The following is an 18,929-nucleotide window of genomic DNA, read 5'->3' as shown; positions in this document are numbered from 1 at the left end:
AATACTGTTGGTGCCTGTTGCATCGCACCCCTTTGTCCTGAGTGCCCCAACTCCACTTGTAATTTCTGGGGTTTCTGGTGTCCTCTTCAGAGCACCTGGCAGACGCTTTTTCATTTGCCTGCCTGCCCTGTTATTACTTCACATGAAAGCTGTCTGTTTTGGCGGACGTGACTGTCATGATTGCAGCTGAGCTCTGAGCTGAATGGGTGATGTTGTGTAAGGGAGCTCAAGGTGGGCTTTTCTCCGGTGGTGGCCGTGGGAGTGGAAGAAAAACCTGCGAGCCGTCTTGGCTTGTGCCGAGCTGACATGATGGCAAACAAATGACTTTTGAAGGGAGGAACCGGTGTGTACAGTCTCCCAATTTGGAAGGTTTCGCAACTGTTTTTGTTCAACTGAAGGAGGAGAGAGTTTGTAAGGGCAAATTCTTCATTAGGAAGACTGTAAACAAGTCCTGGAAAAAGGATAATTGCTGAAGGAGGAGGCATGGAAGGTATTTGACGGGCCTCTTTCGTCAGCTCCCCTTTTTCCCATGTCATCTATGCAGTTTTAATGGTGGTATTTTGGGTTTTAACACAAGGTATGGAAAATGAGATTAGCTAAATCTCCCTGTCTGGTGCCAGTCCTGGGGCCGTTTGCACACCTGGGTGGGATAACTCCCTGCTTTCTCTCTCTCTCTCAGCACACGTTTGTTCTGTCATGTGAGTCCATAAGCACTTGCAGATACGACGGAAAGCTTGGCCCTGCACAGGCGCGGCCTTTATTCGGGCCTCCTGGAACCCTCGGCCCTCCCCAGCAGCTGCCGGTGTGTTCACATCAGAGCCGGCCCCCGTGCAGAATGGAACGTTTTTGCTCCGTTCTTCTCGGCTTTTTCTGTCCTTCTGTGTGACTTCTCAATTTGTTTGTAAGCTGCTCAGATTTTTGGCTGAAGGGTCTTCTTTGATCTCTCTTCTGACGGCATAAGCTTCACACGGTCACACCTGCTCTTCTTTTACAGTCCAGGTTTCAGAGGAAATGCTTCCACTGCCTTGTAATTTTTTTTTTTTTTTTTTGAGTGTAAAACTTTGGTGCAGGTTACTTATTACAGGTAATAGCCGTTTGATGATGGAGAAAACTGCTTGGCAGAAACGGCCACCTGAACTGCAGCCAGAAACCTAAACTGCCGCTTTATTTATGTCTGAAAGCATCTAAGCCACAAGCCTATCAGTCATGATCTAGCATGCACATGATAATAACAGGCTCGCCAGGCTAGGAAAGCTGCCCCATGGGATGGCCGGGAGGACAGGCTCTAACAAGACTCTGTACATCTTCTCCCCCATTCTCCACAGCCCACACATCATGTTCCTCTCTCAGAGCATCTTGACAGGAGGGAGCCATCTCTGTGGGACCCGCCTCTGCCATGAAATCGCCCACGCCTGGTTTGGCCTCGCCCTCGGGGCCCGCGACTGGACGGAGGAGTGGCTGAGCGAAGGCTTCGCCTCTCACTTGGAGGATGTGTTTTGGGCTGCAGCACAGCAGGTGGGTTAAGGTGACCCTAAGCCTCTCACTGCCCAGAGTCAAATTCCGTTTCTGGTCATTTGCTCACCCAGCAGCTGTGGACTGAGGGCCTGCTGTGCACTAGGCACAGACGTCGTGGGGAGATGGCTGCATAAACAAGCGAGGGAAGCCCCTGCTCCCCACAGGATGTGAAATCTAGAGGTGGGGAGAGTAGACAAGTGGATCAGCAGTGGGTCCAGTGTGGGAGGCCAGTCGTCTCCTTCTGTGGAGAGAAATGAGCCCCAGAGAGGGGCAGCGGGTCCTCTTTTAGAAGCAGTAAGCGAAGGCCGCTCTGATAAGGAGATATTTGAGCAGAGATGTGAAGAGAGGTCATGCTATGGCATACTCAAGCACTTCTTTGTGGTTGTGATTGTGGTGGCGTGTGTGTGCGTTGTGTGTGTGTGTGCATCGTGTGTGTGTGTGTTTTAAATAAAGAGATTAAAACGTAAATCCAGAATCATCTCAGATATCTGCTCACAAGTAATAAATGAAGAATGAAGCAGGGGTGGTATAGATTAGGGAATGGTGAGGACTGTGGCAGACTGACAGCTGCTGCTCAGCTCTAACCAGTTGTCATGGTGAAGGGAGGAGGGCTCAATATAACCTACACTATTAGTTTTTTAAGGTAGTTTATAATTCTGAACTTTTATGTGAAGTTTACTAATTTAAAAAATACCATGCAAGACAAACATACCCGAAGCCAAACCTGGTGCACACACTCCCAGTTTGCAACCTCTACCTTAAAGCATTCTAGTGAGGATAATAAGCAGCTGAACTGCCTTGTGCTTACTTTCAAGTTCCTAATTTATTTATTTTATTTATTTTATTTTATTTTATTTTATTTATTTTTTTAGACAGAGTCTTGCTCTGTCGCCCAGGCTGGAGTGCAGTGGCACGATCTTGGCTCACTGCAACCTCCACCTCCTGCGTTCAAGCGATTGTTCTGCCTCAGCCTCCTGAGTAGCTGGGATGACAGGCACACGCCACCACACCTGGCTAATTTTTGTATTTTTAGTAGAGACAGAGTTTCACCATATTGGCCAGGATGGTCTCGAACTCCTGACCTCGTGATCCGCCCACCTCGGCCTCCCAAAGTGCTGGGATTACAGGTGTGAGTCACCATGTTCAGCCTCAACTTCCTAATATGCGGGTCACTCTTTTTCCCCTGTCATCCTTGTCCCTTATACACTGTGCTATTTGGCATTTTCCAAAATTCCCAGGTTTGTGCATACCTGCATGATATTGTTCAAGATCCTTTGTCTGTTGAAATCTTATTTATTTTTCACTAACCAGCTGGAGGTCACCTTCTCTAGATAGCCCAGACTGATTACCTGACTCACAATTCAGCACTGCCCTCCTATACACTGTGGGTTCTCACGATACGTGGTACTTACCTTTTTAAACTTATTGTTCTGTTTTCTTTTCCTTCTACTATGTCATTTCCTTATCCTCGTACCTGGACTATGACTGCTTCAAATTGGAGCTGGGTCTTGCTTTTCTTACCCTGGCCTTGGACCCAGCAGTGTTCTCATCAGTGTCCGCTGCTACATGGAGTCCTGTGAGGAGAGGCCACATGACAGACACAGAAAAGGCTCTGGGCTCCGAGTCAGAAAGACTGACTTCCGGTCCTGGCTCTGCCGTTCACCGGCTCTGAGTGTAGGTCGGTTAGGTAGCCTCCCCAAACCTCCGAGTCAGAAAGACTGACTTCCGGTCCTGGCTCTGCTGTTCACCGGCTCTGAGTGTAGGTCGGTTAGGTAGCCTCCCCAAACCTCCGTTTCCCCATTTGTAGAATGGATATTAGAATGCCGAAGCTTGCGGGGTGAATGGGATCAGGTGTGAAGGAGCTTAGCACAGTGCCCGACACGTGGAGAGTGTGCAAGAAATACCTGTTGCCTTCCTCTCTGTGTCTCCCTCCGCCTTACACACAGGCATGCAGCAGGGGTTTAATGTGAATGTACCTCTATCACCATCTCTTCCCCGGAGTGCCTCCCTTCGGAGACGATCCGATCTGAGCTGGTCCTGGAGTTGTCATGCGTTCCGGGCGTCTGATCATGACACCTCCGGCTTTGATCTTCTGCATCCCCAGAGTGCTCCTCCTTAGCCTTCCCTCTGCCTAGACTTCTAGGAGGCCACTCCTTCGTCTGCTGGCTTGGTCCTGCCTCTTGACTGATAAGTTTGCAAAGAGAAGTAAACACCAAGTATCGTCAGAATTCCGAGGTAGGAGAGGACAGGCCTGGGCGGGCCCAGAAAGCCTTTGTGGCTTCTGTTGTGAGCCTAAAGGGACAGCAGGAGCTGAGCTTTCTCTGTTGCTCCTTTCCCTTAACATGATAGGGGTCAGCCCCTCATCATCCTCGGAGGTACGTGCAGTAACTCTTCAAGATGCGAAAACATGAGCACCCCTGAGGCAAAACGGCCGTTCTAGATTCCAGCACAAAGTTTGAGACGTTTCCAGAGCACGTCCGCCAGGCTGACCTCTCCCTTCAGTGGCGAGACTGAGTTGTTGCTGGCCCTGGCGAGTGCCAGCCTCAGACCGTCCAGGGAGTGGGGGAGCACCCTGTGGGGCAGGGGTGGGTGTGCCACCTCCCGGGCTGCTCTTGGCCCGCAGGCCCCACCAGAGATCAGGGATGAGGACACAGGGTGACGGGGTCACCGGGGTCACCTCGCTGCCTGGGAGACTGTGCCCTGCAGCACTGAGCAGTAGGAAGCGTGGCGGGGCTGGGGGTGGGGTGCGGGGACGTGTGAAATCCCAGGGAGATGGAGACCACCATCCACTCAGAGAGGCATCCGCAGGGATCTGTGAATTGAGTCAGTCGCAAGGTTGGATGGTGTAGCTTGTCATCAACCTGGAGAAAGTCTAAATGCCTTCACAGGCGTAGCAGTGTGCTCGGGCTGCCATAATAAATCCCAGAGACTGGGTGATTTAAGCAACAGACGTTTATTTCTCACGGTTCTGAAGGCTGGAGGTCAAAGGCCAAGGTGCCAACAGGGTTGGTTTTTGGTGAGGTCCCTCACTCTTCCTCGCTTGCAGACGGCCAGAAGCTGCTTTTTCTCTGCGTTCTCACACGGCCTTTCCTCTGGCATGCAGAGAGAAAGAACACTCTGTTAGCTCTTCCTTTTCTTAGAAGAACACCTGCCCTGTAGGATTAGGGCCCCACTCATGACTTACTTAACCTTAATGACCTCCTTGAAGGCCCTGTCTCCAAACACAGTCACACCGGGGTAAGGCCTTCAACACGTATATTTTGCGGAGACGCAGTTCAGTCCGTAACAGCAGGCACGTGGGGTCTGAGGATCATCCGGCCTCGGCCAGCTTCCCTGCACCTCACTCCCTCCCAGAACGGTCGTCTGCTCTGGGTCTGACGTACGCCTTGCCGTTCTCTAAGCACATCACACCCTTGCCTGGCCCGACGTGCCCTGCAAGTGCTTTCCCTCTTCCCGAAATCCCTCCTCCCCGGCCGACTCCTGCCTCCCTGAGCACCAGCGCTGCCACCACCCCCTCCTCAGGAAGCCCTGGTGGGCAAGGGGGCATCCGGGTTCCCCCGTCACCTCTCCCGTCACCCGCTCTCTCATGTTAGTTTTCCTGCCATCTCTCCCTCCCCTGGCTGCTCCCCGAGGCCCTGTCTGTATTGTCGCCAGGGCCTGGCAGAGACTCAGTAGATATCTGTTGAAGCAATTATCAGGAACGTTTGATTTCCAGAAACACCCGTGGATAGACGTCTTCCGTCCCTAGTGGGTGCTCTGCTGCCCGCCCTCCCTCACAGAGGTCCGGGCCGTGTGGCCCAGTGAGCACACCATGGGACGGCAGTGGGTTCTGGCTCAGTAGGGCAGTGTGACGGCCTCCCCTCCCCCAGAGTCAGTCCAGGCAGCACTTGTAGTTATGTGCACACAGAACCATCTGGGTTGCATTAGCAGGCCCCGCTGGAAACAGTCCTTAACAAAATTGAGGGCTGGGGAACGTCAGAGGGGAACGGTGGGGCCTTCCCTCCTGTGCAGAAAGACAAAGCGGGAAAAGAGGACAGATCCAAGTGGAAATGGCCGCAAGGGAAGCCCACGCTGTCCAGACCAGGTGTGTGTTGGTGGGATGGGCGGGTTCCCGAACCAGGCAACCGCCGCCGAACAGCAGGCCCGGCTCCACTGCCAGCAGCACAAGCGAGCGTGCGCGGTTGGTTGGTTGTTTTAGGCACTAAGAGGCTCCGGTGGCCTTTAGGGTTCTGATGGAAGCAAGGTGAGAGCACGGGGCAGGCTATGTTGTCCCCCATTGAAACCAAGCAAGCCATTTCACCAGCACCACAACAGTGACGGTGTTTTGTGCATGTGTGTCTGTGTCTGTGTCTGAGCAGCTGGCCCCCCACGAGGCCCGGGAGCAGCAGGAACTGAGGGCCTGCCTGCGCTGGCGTCGCCTCCAGGATGAGATGCAGAGCTCCCCCACGGAGATGCAGGTGTTAAGGTAAAACTGCGTTGTGATCTGCAGCCCTCTCGTTCCTTCTTTCCTTCCAGACATCTCCCTGCCACTGATGACATCTGCTGGGTTTCCTTTTTAAATTGAGCCGGGCGGGCTTCTCGTCCCCCGAGATGGGACGGTTATGTTCTAAGTCTTTCAGGGTGTGTGTTTTGATTTGCCTTCCGACATTTTCCTGGTGACTGTTTAGGAAAAAACTAGCATGAGGCCATTTCTGGGGGTCAGATCCTTCGTTTGAAGTTCTAATAGTCACTTTATGTGGTGGCTGCGGACGTGGCGAGGGTTGGGATTTGGCAGCCTGGCAGACAGTAACCCTGTAAAGCCAAAGGGGAAAAAAATCTTTAGGAAAATATTGATTCCTAAGTGTTTAGTGGTCACAGATGTGTGTGTCAATGGGCCCTTTTGTTTCCACCGTAGCCCGGCAGGAAGCCTCTGCTGCCCCCCGTGCAGGAGGATTCCATGGCCAGCTCCTGAGTTTTGTTTGTAGACTGTGGCTTGTGGCATGTGCAGGATTATTTCGTGCCATTTTTCCACGTGTGTCCCTCTCTGCTTCGCTCCTTTTCTTTGTAAAATGGTTATCTGAAACCTGGTGCTTAGGCTCCGGGAGCACTGCGGTTGCTGTGGCAACAGAAGCTTCCGTCCACCCCTCCTCTTGAATAGAGTCAGATGCTTGGAATCCGCCATCAGACAGGTGGGGAGGGATGGCCATCCAGGAACTGCTCCTCTCCTCGCCCCTTCTTTTTTTTTTTTAAGATGGTGTCTCACTCTGGCACCGGGCTGGAGTGCAGTGGCGGATGTCTGCTCACTCCAACTCCTAAATTCAAGTGATTCTCCTGCCTCAGCTTCCCGAGTAGCTGGCATTACAGGCGCCCACCATGACGCTCAGCTATTTATTTATTCATTTATTTTTGTGTTTTTAGTAGAGACGAAGTTTCACCGTGTTGGCTGGGCTGGTCTTGAACTCCTGACCTCAGATGATCTGCCCACCTCGGCCTCCCAAAGTGCTGGGAGTACCTTCCCGGGCAGAAGCCTGCCTTGGACGGTTCTGCTTTTTGGTTTGTTTTTAAACGAACTCCCCCACTTCGCCTGTGACTGAAGCCTAACGCAAATGCACCCGTGGGAGAGAGCTGGCCGGGACTTCTGTGCAGCACTGCAGAACGTCGGGTGTGGCAAGCTGCACCCTTCCCACGGCAAAGTTCCCTGCGCTTGCACGCTAAGGCGGCCTCCCAAGTTGACTCATCCATTGTTTCGGAAAGGCAGATCTAGTGGAGGGAAGTAGAGCGGGCCAGGAGCCAGGAGACCTGTGTTCCCGCCTCAAAGCCACTGTTCCAGCATCTGTTCCCTCGGCCAGTGCTGACTGAGCCAGGCAGGACAGCTGCCCCTGTGGCCACCGTGGACACGGCCCCTGCTCTCATGGAGCTTCCACTTAGCAGGGACATTGCTGCATGTACTGGCCGGTCACAGGTGGTGCGCAGCGCTGTGAGCGGACTGCTCGGTGATGTCCATACTGACTGGAGGGTGGCACATCAGGAGGTGGGGGGATTTCTCTCTGAAAATGAGCTGCCTTGTACGTAGCCTGGCTGAGGCGGGAAAAGCCTTAGTGTGCCTTAGGGATAGAAAGAAGGGCAGTGTGGCTGGAAAGGGGACTGAGGGCAGGGGCAAGAGAGGCAGGCAGGAGCCAGGTCCCACGAGCCTTTCTCCAGGTTCTCGGAAGCTGCTCTGGGGCCTTCGGCAGGAAGGTGTGTGATCTGCTCAGTGTTTGTGCAGTGCTGCTGTGTGGAGAGCACCACAGGCAGCCGACGGAAAGCCAGCAGAACGGTTGCAGCCTCGCAGTAGTAGTCCATGCGAGAGGCCCTGGGGTGCCGGTGACAGATGCAAGACGCAGACCTATTTGAAATGTGTTTTGGCCATGGAACCAGCAGGCCTTGGTTGATTGAATGTGGAGAAGAGGAAAATGAATGTATCCAGAATGACTTTGAGGTTTTTTGAGTTGAACAGTTGGGTAGATGGTGATCCCATTTATGTGATGGTAAAGACATGGGGAGGAGCTTGGAAGGAAAGTGAAGTTTCCAGCTTTGCATGTGTTAAGTTTGTGATGACCAACAGATATTCAATAGGATGAACTTAGGAGACTGCAAGTCAGGAGCTCACTGGAGAGGCTGGAACATTGAGCCTATAAAACCCCTTAAATCCTGAACACAGTGGAATCCCCAGGGAGAGAGGAGAGTGAGAGAAGAGGTCACGGGGAAGAGGGGGAGCCAGCAGAGGAATCTAGGGAAACCGTTACGTGTTTCCCCAGAGAAAATCAGGGCTCCAGGGCCATGGAGGCCAGAAAAGAAGCTGAGGCAAGCAGGTGGGAGTGGCTGATGTTGGCAGCTGCCTGGGGGATGAAGGGGGTGAAGGAGAGAGAAGTGGGACGACATGGGTGGTGGAGAAGGAAGCCAGGCTGAAGTGGACAGGAAGCGGGGCTGGTGACTGTAGGCTCCGTGAGACGGTTGTGCTGGCCCAGGAAGCAGAACTGGAAAGGCAGCAGAGGGACATGAGGGCCAGAGAGGTTTGCTTTCAGTCGGGCGCCCAGGAGCATGCTTACCGACGAGCCGCCTCACTGCGCAGATCCCTTCACCCTCAAAGGCTCGGGCCCTCCACCTGAGAGGTCATCTCCATTCTCCACGTCTCTAAGTCCCTTTGATCCCTTTGGTTCTGCATAACCGTAGTCCTTCAGTGGGGGGTAGAGGTATCATAATGAAGATGAGTTTTGATGAACTGTGTTTCCAACTTGTAAGCAAGTTAGACCGCACCCTGGGAAGTCGGTTCACACACGAGGAGGGCCTCATCTCTGGCTTCCCTGGAGCCTGAGTCAGCCCAGCTTCTGATGGCCAAGATCTTTTCCTTTGTGTGTGGAGCTGGGAGAACAATCTAGTATTTTTAGACCTTTGTGCTAGACGGCTTTTTATGGCATTTGCTTTTCTTTGTCTTAGTGTTCAGAAATTTTGTTTGCCTAAATTTAGGCTAACCATGAATTGACTGCATTTGAAAGGCTTATTGCACATCAGTAAGGAAAATACTGTTATCAGATGCACTTACAATGAGGAGGAAATGTGTCCGAACCTGCCCTGAATTATATAGTCTAAGTCTCGTTCACTCCCATCCCCTAGAATTCTCCCTGAAATGGACTCAGAGAACCTGGAAATTATTGAAAGTAAAAGGAAGAACCAGACTTGTAAAAATTTGTTCTCAGATTTTGTTTTCAACGAGACCTTGGGAAAGAAGTCCCTTAAAAACAATCAGAGGTGCTATCTTGTTTTTTCTTCCAAGATGCCCCATGGTCTTGAAATGATGGACCAGAACAATGTAAAAGTCTGAGTTTATGTCTCAATAGGTTTCCACATGTTGGCGGACACAGTGGAAACTTCTCTTGAGATCTTTGCCACACTGTTCAACATGTCTGACCAGTCTCCTAAAAATGCTTTCTCCTTGAAGCACTTTCTCCTCCTGGCTTCTGTGTGTCTTACTCTCCTTGAGTTCCCTCTGCCTCTGTAGCCAGTCCTTCCTCACCTCTCTTGCTGGCAGGTTAACAGTCTCCACTTCAATGGCCCAAGGCTCAGAAAGACTGAATAAGATGTCTAACCTCCTCTGGCTGATAAAGAAGAGAACAGGGATTTAAACCCAGGGACTGAAACTCTTCTGTTTCCCTATACCACATTCCTGTCTTCAGGGAACTGAGAGAGCATTTAGTTGCATTTAAAACAAAACAAAACAAAACAAAACAGAAACCTGCAGGAATCTTGGGCTCTGGAAGGACATACAGGTCAGGGTGAAATGTATGCTTAGTCCAGGCGTCTTTTGTCTTTTCACACATGAAGCATGTGTCTTATTATTTTAAAAGATACTGAGAAAAAGGAAAACTCAACATTCTCTTGATTATAGATAGTGGAGCATTAACAAAGTGAGAAGAGAAAAACTAAAATTTTGTTTGGCAATGATTTATTAATTTCAGTAATTGATAAGAACAGCTTTCCATTTGTGCCTTCCATCCACCCACTGAGTCGCGGTCTCACCAAATGTTTCTGCTTTTCTTTTCTTTTCTTTCTTCTCTTTTTTTTCTTTCTTTTCTTGACACAGTCTTGCTCTGTTGCCCAGGCTGGTGTGCAGTGGCGTGATCTCTGCTCATTACAACCTCTGCCTTCTGGGTTCAAGGGATTCTCCTGCCTCAGCCTCCCAAGTAGCTGGGACTATAGGCAGGTGCCACCATGCCTGGCTCATTTTTATATTTTTGGTAGAGACGGGGTTTCACCATGTTGGCCAGGCTGGTCTCGAACTCCTGACCTCAGGTGATCCGCCCGCCTCGGCCTCCCACAGTGGTGGGATTACAGGCTGAGCCACTGTGTCCGGCCCAGATGTTTCTTAGATGGACTTTGTTGTGCTTCCTTTGCATCAGATGTGTCTGAGATTGACTTGCTGGTAAGTCATTCGTTACAGGTTTCTTGTGTTTTCCTGGCCTTCTCAGCCTTCATTGGCTGGAGAGCCTGTAATGTGGCTACAGACTTCTGAGGCAAGACGATCTGCTTAGTTTCGAAATGTCAGGGATCACATGCCACTTTTCATTTGTTAATTATTGAAGTTGTCTTTTCCACACATGAGACCCCAAGGACTCTCCCAGACTCTTCCTCTCCTCTCTGGCCCCGGACAGAACTCTTCCCCAGGCAGTCTGCTTTCAGTGTTCCTTTCTGCCCTGCCACTGCTCAGCTCTCTCCTGTCATCCGTCCCCTGCCTACAAGGTCCCCTCCTGACCTGTGCAGCGGTGGCGGCTCTAGCCGGAGATGCACGGGGCTTCTGAAAGGCCTGCCATGCCTCCTGTCTCCAGGGTGCAGCTGGATTCCGGCAGCTTCTGCCTAAGTGCTTTCAGTCAGCACACTGTGACAGGCCCCAGGGATGGAAGAGCTAAGGTGGCAGGGTCAGAAGAAATCTCTGTTGGTTTTTATCGTTTGTGATTTATTATGTCTTCCCTTTTTGTCTGGATTCATTGTTAAAGTCAAGCTCCTGCTGAGAAAAACATTAAAATGTATCGCTTTAAGGAGGTGCTGACAGGCAGGAGTCTATGGAACTCTTAATCTTAGCTGCTGCCTCCACTTTGATACAATACTAGATAAATGCCAGCATCTTTCCCTAACCTTCCTCCTGAATGCCTCATCCCTTGATCGCAAAAACATCCCTTAATAACAGGGGAAAAACCCCAAGTATGGAACCCTATCCACAGCCAAATAAACCCTGCATGCCACAAGTGCTGTGAACTCGTGTGATGCCGAAGCACTGTACATTCCACTTAAACTAGGAAGCCTTTTTTCATTTTTATTTTTATTTTATTTTATTATTATTTTTTTTTTGGAGACGGAGTCTCGCTCTGTCCCCCAGGCTGCGGTGCAGTGCAGTGGCGCGATCTCGGCTCACTGCAAGCTCCACCTCCCGGGTTCCCGCCATTCTCCTGCCCCAGCCCCCCGAGTAGCTGGGACTACAGGCGCCGCCACCTCGCCTGGCTAGTTTGTGTGTGTGTGTGTGTGTTTTTAATAGAGATAGGGTTTCACCCTGTGAGCCAGGATGGTCTCGATCTCCTGACCTCGATCTCCTGACCTCATGATCTCCCCGCCTGGGCCTCCAGAAGCGCTGGGATTACAGGCATGAGCCACCACGCCCGGCAGGAAGACGTTTTTTATTAAGTCTTCTGTGTGTAAGCCTTCTCCATATACTTGATGTTTTCACCTCTAAAATTTTGCTCAAAATTTTTATTTCTAATCCCCAAAGAACACAGCAGTCTTTTCCACCTGCATGTGGGGACACGTGTATTCGCAGGGACCCCAGCCTGCCTCGTGGGAAAGCTGTCCTCCTTGGAGCATCCCTGGATGCAGTCGTATACTCGCTTCCAGCCCCCGGGTTCCCCTTCCTCTGCTGCTCCTCTCTCTCGAGATCGGAAGCCTCTAGCAGGGCCGAGAATAAATCCTTTTACTCTTCCTGGGCCAGCTCCCTTCTCCCAGGCCTTCAGTGTTTATTCCACACCTTCCTGTTCCCCCTGCCTTCTCTTGCCTCCTGCTCTGCTGGGAAAATGGAGGCCGTCAGCCACGCTCTTCTTTTGATTCTGTAAACACAGCTACATCCGTATCTACCCCAACCTCTCAGTGCCCAAGTGACATCCTGTCTGCCTTGATGTGGCTAAAGATGAATTGCTAGTTTCAGGGTAGAGCTAGAAGTGCCTGTGGCTTGACAGTTTTGTAGAATTGAACCCTCTGCCCCTGAGGAAGAAGGGGAAGGAGGAATGGAAAACGAGGCGCTCGTCACTTTGGACCGTGTCCTGTCAGGGGGGACAGTAGTTCTTTGGGGGCACCCACAGGCATGACGGTGGTGAGAGCCTAGAATAAGTGTCCAGTCACCTTTGTGTGTCACCGGAGCTTCTTTTTGATGGATTACCTGGTGGGGTCTTGTTGCCGACCAAGAAGGGCAGGCAGTCCTTTTTAAAAAATTCTCTTGATGAAAGCCAGCCATATCCTTCTATTTTAATACGGCATTCATACCTGAATTTAATTAGCTACATTTTTATTGATTCATACCATCTTATTTTTAAATTCAAAGCTTGCGGGTTTCAAGGAAGAGTCTGGTAAGGAGACAGGAAAATCTCAGTTTCATCTGCTTTGGTGGGGCAAGCTCCAAAAGGGAAATGTCCCGGGGCCCCTGCCCAGTGCACCAGCTACCTGGGGCCCTCCTCCACCAGGACCTGGCTCCGTTGCCACCCACGGCCCTCTGTCCTCAGCCCTCCCTCCTTTCCTCTCCCTCTCTCTGCTAACTATGCTCACACTTCTCCTATCTTTTTTTTTTGGAGACAGAGTCTAGCTCTGTTGCTCAGGCTGGAGTTCAGTGGCGCAGCTTCGGCTCACTGCAGCCTCTGCCTCCCGGGCTCAGGTGATCCTGTCGCCTCAGCCTCGCCAGTAGCTGGGACCACAGGGGCGAGCCACCGTGCCCGGCCTCTCCTATCCGTAATAATCTCTCCTTTAAACTGCTGCACACTCATCTAATTAGCCAAACACTTGTCTCCATTCCCACAGCTCTTAAAACTGCCAGTCCTGGAATCTGCTTTCTGCTCTCACCAGTGTAGGGAAACTGTTTTTTCCTTGGCGCATTGTACCCTGACAGTCACCAGATTCTGGAAGCAAATTTTATTTTTAATCTTATGAGACTTCTCTGCTTTGTTTGGTACTGTTGACAGCTCTTCTGGAAGTTTCTGTCACTGGCTTTTGTGGCAGTCCCTCGCCTGACTCTTCTTGCCCCTTTGTCATTCCTCCTCCATCTCCTTCAAGGTCTGCCCTTTGCCTACCCGCGTCTTCCGAGCTGGTCTTCCTCGGGCCTCCACACTCGGCTGCATGTCCTCCCAGACTGGTCTCCTCTGAACCCCCGTCTTAGGTGGGGTTCCCCAGGTGCAGACCCTGATGCAAGGCATATGGGACAGAGATTCACTAGGAATTGTTCCGATACGGTTTGGCTCTGTGTCCCTGCCCAAACCTCATGCTGAATTGTAATCCCCAGTGTTGGAGGTGGGGCCTGGTGGGAGGTAGTTTGTCATGGTTTAACACCATCCCCCTTGGTGCTGTGGTCACAATCATGCGTGAGTTCTCACAAGCTCTGGTTGTTTACAAGTGTGTGGCACCTTCCCCCACCAACTCTCTCCCTCCCGCCCCAGCCCTGTAAGATGTCCTGCTTCCCCTTCGCCTTCTGCCGTAATTGTAAGATTCCTAAGGCCTCCCCAGGAGCTGAGCAGATGCCAGCATCATGCTTCCTGTACAACCTGCGGAACCGTGAGCCAGTTAAACCTCTTTTCTTTATAAAGTACCCAGTCTCAGGTATTTATGGCAATTCAGGAACAGACTAATATATATGTTCCCAGGAGGTGGAAAGGGAAGGAAAATGGAAGTGAGAAGAGGAGGCCAAGCCATGGTGCCGTGACATCAGGCCGGGTCACGCAGGGTTACTCTGCAGGAAGCATGGGTCACCCTCGGTTGTTCCCATCGGGCAGTGGACCCTCAGGGTGCATGTGCCCTGCACTCATCTCATTGGTTGGAGAACTGTACAGTCCCAGGTGCTTCCAGCCGCTTGTGTTCATGGGAAAGACAGGCTCAGGCAAGCCCAGGGCCACCCTCTGACAAAGAGTCGCAGAGAGCATGCCAAGGGCTGCTGTGCACACAGGTGGGGTGTGGGCATGGCTGGCCATACCCCCTTTTAAGCCAAAGGCTCCCAAGTCTCCATTGGCAGCTGCACTCTCTCTAAAGACCAAGTGTGAATGCTTAACTCCCTGTTGACATCTCTCCTGATTACCCCACAGGCATCTTGTACTGGTCATCCCCTCTACCTCGCTTCATTTGCTCCCCTCCCATAGTGTTGAACTGGTGGCACAGGTCCACCCACAGCAGGGTAAGAGCCTGGGAGCTCCAGTTCCTGCCTCTCCTTCACTCCTCCCCTGGGAGCCATTGCTAACAACTGCCAATTTCATCTCCTCAGGATTTCCTCAATTCAACCCCTCTTCTCCACCCCAATACCACCCCCTGTCTCTTCCCCACGTGCTTGTAGCAGTCCAGCAGCCCCGGAGTGCTTTCTACTTCTGGTCTTGCCCTTCCTTGCTGCCACCAGAGAGTTCTCCGTACAAGAACCTCATGGTTCTGCCACCTCCTTGCTAAAACTCTCCAAAAGCTTCCCCTCACCTGCAGGAAAATCTTCAAGCCCCTTGGTGTGGCATGCGAGTCCCTGCACATCACCTCTGTCCCCCATCTCATCTCTTGTCGTTCTTTGCTTTACCCTCTCCCTCCGGGTAGCTCAGAGACCTCTACTGTGGTAGTCAGCTCAGGCTGCCATAATAAGTGACCAAAGGCCAGCACAGATTTATCTTCCCACAGTCTGGAGGCCAGGAGCCCCACATCAAGGTGTTGACAGATTTGGTTTCTTCTGAGCCCTCACTCCCTGGCTTGCAGTCACTGAGCAGAAAAAACAAACTGCTTTTCATCTGCTCTCACCCCACAGCCATCAACACAGAAGACTTCTGTGGCCAAATGTGTGGGAAGTTTCCCCACACACCAAGCAAGCAATCACTTCTGTAGTGGGCAGCAGCTGGGTGTCCCCTGGTTGAGTGTAATTCTGACACTGTCCAGAGCGTCAGATCCCGCAGGGTGAGGGCGCGTTCCCCCGACTGCCCTCCACCTCCCCCAGGTTGTCTACCCTGTGCTTTTGACCAACAGCTATAAATTGGGGTTCCCACGGCTGGTGCATTGGGATTTGCTAGAGCAGCTCCCGAAACCCAGGGAAACACATTTACTCATTTATTATAAAGATACTACACGGGATGCAGGTGGAGAGATGCGCAGGGTGAGGTATGAGGGAAGGGGTGTGAGGCTTCCCTGCGCGCCCCAGATGTGCCCCCCCCGTGTTCAGCTGTCCAGAAGCTCTCACGACGCTGTCCTTTTGGGTTTTTATGGAGGCTTCGTTTTACAGACATGATTCATCAAACCACTGGCCTTTGGTGGTCAACTTGACCTTTACCCCCATCCCCTCCCTGGAGATTGGGGGCGGGGCTGCAAGTCCCAGCCGTCTAATGCTGCCTTGGTCTTTCTGGTGACAGCTCCTCCTGAGGCTACCTAGGGGCTGCCAGCCACCCATCCACTCATTAGCATGCAAAGGCAAAATTGTGAAGATCCAGAGGATTTTAGGAATTATATGCTGGGAAATGAGGACAAAAACCAAATACACACTCCACAGTGTGACAGCCACCGTCTCGCTGTGTCCTCACGTGACCTTTTCTCTGCGTCTGCATGTCCCTTGTGTCCCTCTGTATGTCTTAATCTGCTCTTCCTGAGGGACACTAGTCACATTGGAATAGGCCCACCCTGACAGCCTCATTTTAATTTAACCACCCCTTGAAGCCCTCAACTGCCCTGTCTCCAAAGACAGTCATATTCTGAGGTACCAGGGGACATGGCTCCAACATATAAATTTGGCGGAACCCAATTCAGCCATAGCTCGTACCATCTGCCTGCTCTTTCTTACCTCCATGCCTTTTTAAAATGTTGTCTCTATTTAGAATATCCTTGCCTTGCTGCATAATTCCATATCATTATGACTCATCACTGTGACTCAGCACAGGCTGCATTGCCTTCCCAGAAAGTCTCAGACCTTTTCCTAACGTAAGCTGCCGTCCCTTCTCTGCACTCCTAGGCTCTCTTCTCTGTCCCTCTCTGTTCTGACTACATGATTTCATAATTCTCTTTATGTTTACCACATTAAATTGTCAAGATTTGATCATTTTCGCCCTATAAAAATAATTTCTGTTTTGAAACGGAGTCTCGCTCTGTCACCCAGTCTGGAGTGCAGTGGCGTGGTCTTAGCTCACTGCAACTTCTGCCTCCCTGGGTTCAAGCGATTCTCCTGCCTCAGCCTCCTGAATAGCTGGGACTACAGGCACCCGCCACCACACCCAGCTAATTTTTTGTATTTTTAGTGGAGATGGGGTTTCACCATGTTAGCCAGGATGGTCTCGATTTCCCGACCTCGTGATCGGCCCACCTCGGCCTCCCAAAGTGCTGGGATCACAGGTGTGAGCCACCGCGCCCGGCCAAAAACAATTTCATGTGGTCCAACCTAATACATCTCTCTCTTCTGACCTGTAGACTTTCGTCCCTAGGGACCATGTCGTGTTTCTCAGTGCACCACAGTGCTTGGCACGGAGAGGGTGCCCCGTAAGTGCTGAAAAATGAATCTCGTAGACATGATCTCTGTCCCTGAGGTTCTTTATACATTATTTGGAGAGCCGAAATACTGGTCACAAGGTAGATAGGTAATCCTAGGCTACATCCGCAGAGTTTAAGAATGGAGAGTTGACTGTTGACAGGTTTAGTTAGAAAGGGCTACAGAGAGGATGTGAGGCGTGAGCTGGGATAGTAAGAAAGGATACCACTGAGATTGGTGAAGAGGCAGAGGGAGGGGAATTCAAGGAGCAAAGCCTGGTAGGCATAAAAAGGAATGGATTGTGGATGTGGACATTAACATGAGAATGGACTTGCTGGAGAGGACAGCCACAAAAAGAACCCGTGAGACTGAAGGTGGGCCAGGTAAGGCTAGACTGTCATGGAGCTCCTCAGATGCCAAATTCAAGAACTCGCATGTGATCCTCCGGGTAATGGTGAGGTATTTTAAGTTCCAAGAATGACATAATGCAAGTAGAGTTCTGGGAAGATTACCTAACGTTTGGGACGACGTGTGATCAAAGAGAAAGAGTCTAGAGAACAGAGCGTTTGGGATGACGTGTGATCAGAGAGTCTAGAGAATAGAGCGTTTGGGATGACGTGTGATCAGAGAGAAAGAGTCTAGAGAACAGAGCGTTTGGGATGATGTGTGATCAAAGAGAGAGTCTGGAGAACAGAGCGTTTGGGACGACGTGTGATCAGAGAGTCTAGAGAATAGAGCGTTTGGGATGACGTGTGATCAGAGAGAAAGAGTCTAGAGAACAGAGCGTTTGGGATGATGTGTGATCAAAGAGAAAGAGTCTAGAGAACAGAGCGTTTGGGATGATGTGTGATCAAAGAGAGAGTCTGGAGAACAGAGCGTTTGGGACGACGTGTGATCAGAGAGTCTAGAGAACAGAGCGTTTGGGATGACGTGTGATCAGAGAGAAAGAGTCTAGAGAACAGAGCGTTTGGGATGATGTGTGATCAAAGAGAAAGAGTCTAGAGAACAGAGCGTTTGGGATGATGTGTGATCAAAGAGAGAGTCTGGAGAACAGAGCGTTTGGGACGACGTGTGATCAGAGAGTCTAGAGAACAGAGCGTTTGGGATGACGTGTGATCAGAGAGAAAGAGTCTAGAGAACAGCATTTGGGATGACGTGTGATCAAAGAGAAAGAGTCTAGAGGACAGAGCGTTTGGGATGACGTGTGATCAAAGAGAAAGAGTCTAGAGGACAGAGCGTTTGGGATGACGTGTGGTCAAAGAGTCTAGAGAATAGAGTGTTTGGGATGACGTGTGATCACAGAGAAAGAGTCTAGAGAACAGCGTTTGGGATGACGTGTGATCAAAGAGAGTCTAGAGAACAGCGTTTGGGACGACGTGTGTTCAAAGAGAAAGAGTCTAGAGGACAGAGCGTTTGGGATGACGTGTGATCAAAGAGAAAGAGTCTAGAGGACAGAGCGTTTGGGATGACGTGTGATCAAAGAGTCTAGAGAATAGAGTGTTTGGGATGACGTGTGATCAGAGAGAAAGAGTCTAGAGGACAGATGCAATCAGGTGGCTATGTGAGGTACAGAGGCATAAGTTCAGAAGACCTTGGTTGGCCTAAGGATCTGACTGAGTTATTCATTTGCAGGCATCAAAAACGGGCTATCAAAAAAAAGAAGGCTTCTAGGCTGGGCGCGGTGGCTCACGCCTCTAATCCCAGCACTTTGGGAGGCTAAGGCGGGTGGATCATGAGGTCAGGAGGTCAAGACCAGCCTGGCCAATATGGTGAAACCCCCTCTCTACTAAAAATACAAAAATTAGCCGGGCATGGTGGCAGCCGCCTGTAATCCTACCTACTTGGTAGGCTGAGACAGGAGAATTGCTTGAACCCGGGAGGTGGAGGTTGCAGTGAGCTGAGATCATGCCACTCCGGCCTGGGTGACAGAGCGAGACTTCATGTCAAAAAAAAAAAAGAAGAAGCCTTCTAATAATACAGTGTAAAGCCATCCCCATTGTCTATAGGGATCGACCCATCCAAAGAGAGGTTAAATTCGGGGGTTCCCTGATGTTTGTAGGGTTTGAAAAGAGGGCAAGGCAGCAGCCCATGTTCTTCCTTGGCCAAGGTCTGCCTGATCCTGCCATGCTTTAGGGAGGCATCATCTGAGGATACGGGTTGGGTTCCACTCCAGAGCTCACCCGCC

At 51.1% G+C, this 18,929-nt stretch overlaps 1 protein-coding gene and 1 long non-coding RNA gene across 51 annotated transcripts in view; one reads left to right on the top strand and one right to left on the bottom strand.

Moving 5' to 3' along the window:
• The window catches only part of AOPEP (aminopeptidase O (putative)), a 365,171-nt gene that overhangs the window by 196,058 nt on the left and 150,184 nt on the right, over positions 1-18,929 (top strand). For 45 of the 50 annotated variants that reach the window (XR_012424981.1, XR_012424970.1, XR_012424969.1 and 42 more), the window contains exons 6-7: positions 1,326-1,515; positions 5,874-5,980. The exons of the other annotated variants lie outside the window; for them this stretch is intronic. Coding sequence is in view for 13 of the 45 variants with exons in the window: in XM_074018012.1 (XP_073874113.1) it covers positions 1,326-1,515; positions 5,874-5,980 (297 nt within the window). In the remaining 32 variants the exon portion in view is untranslated. The remainder of the gene's footprint in view (positions 1-1,325; positions 1,516-5,873; positions 5,981-18,929) is intronic. 50 annotated transcript variants of the gene reach the window in all.
• LOC141408693 (uncharacterized) lies at positions 2,968-3,622 on the bottom strand. Its single transcript, XR_012424998.1, has 2 exons — positions 3,492-3,622; positions 2,968-3,089 (listed from the first exon to the last, which is right to left on the bottom strand). It is a non-coding gene; the product is annotated as an uncharacterized lncRNA (long non-coding RNA).

The sequence above is a fragment of the Macaca fascicularis genome, chromosome 15 (genome assembly GCF_037993035.2).
Source record: "Macaca fascicularis isolate 582-1 chromosome 15, T2T-MFA8v1.1".
Lineage (NCBI taxonomy): Eukaryota > Metazoa > Chordata > Mammalia > Primates > Cercopithecidae > Macaca > Macaca fascicularis.
Note: the sequence above shows the minus strand (reverse complement) of the source record. Positions and strands in the feature narration are given on the sequence as shown.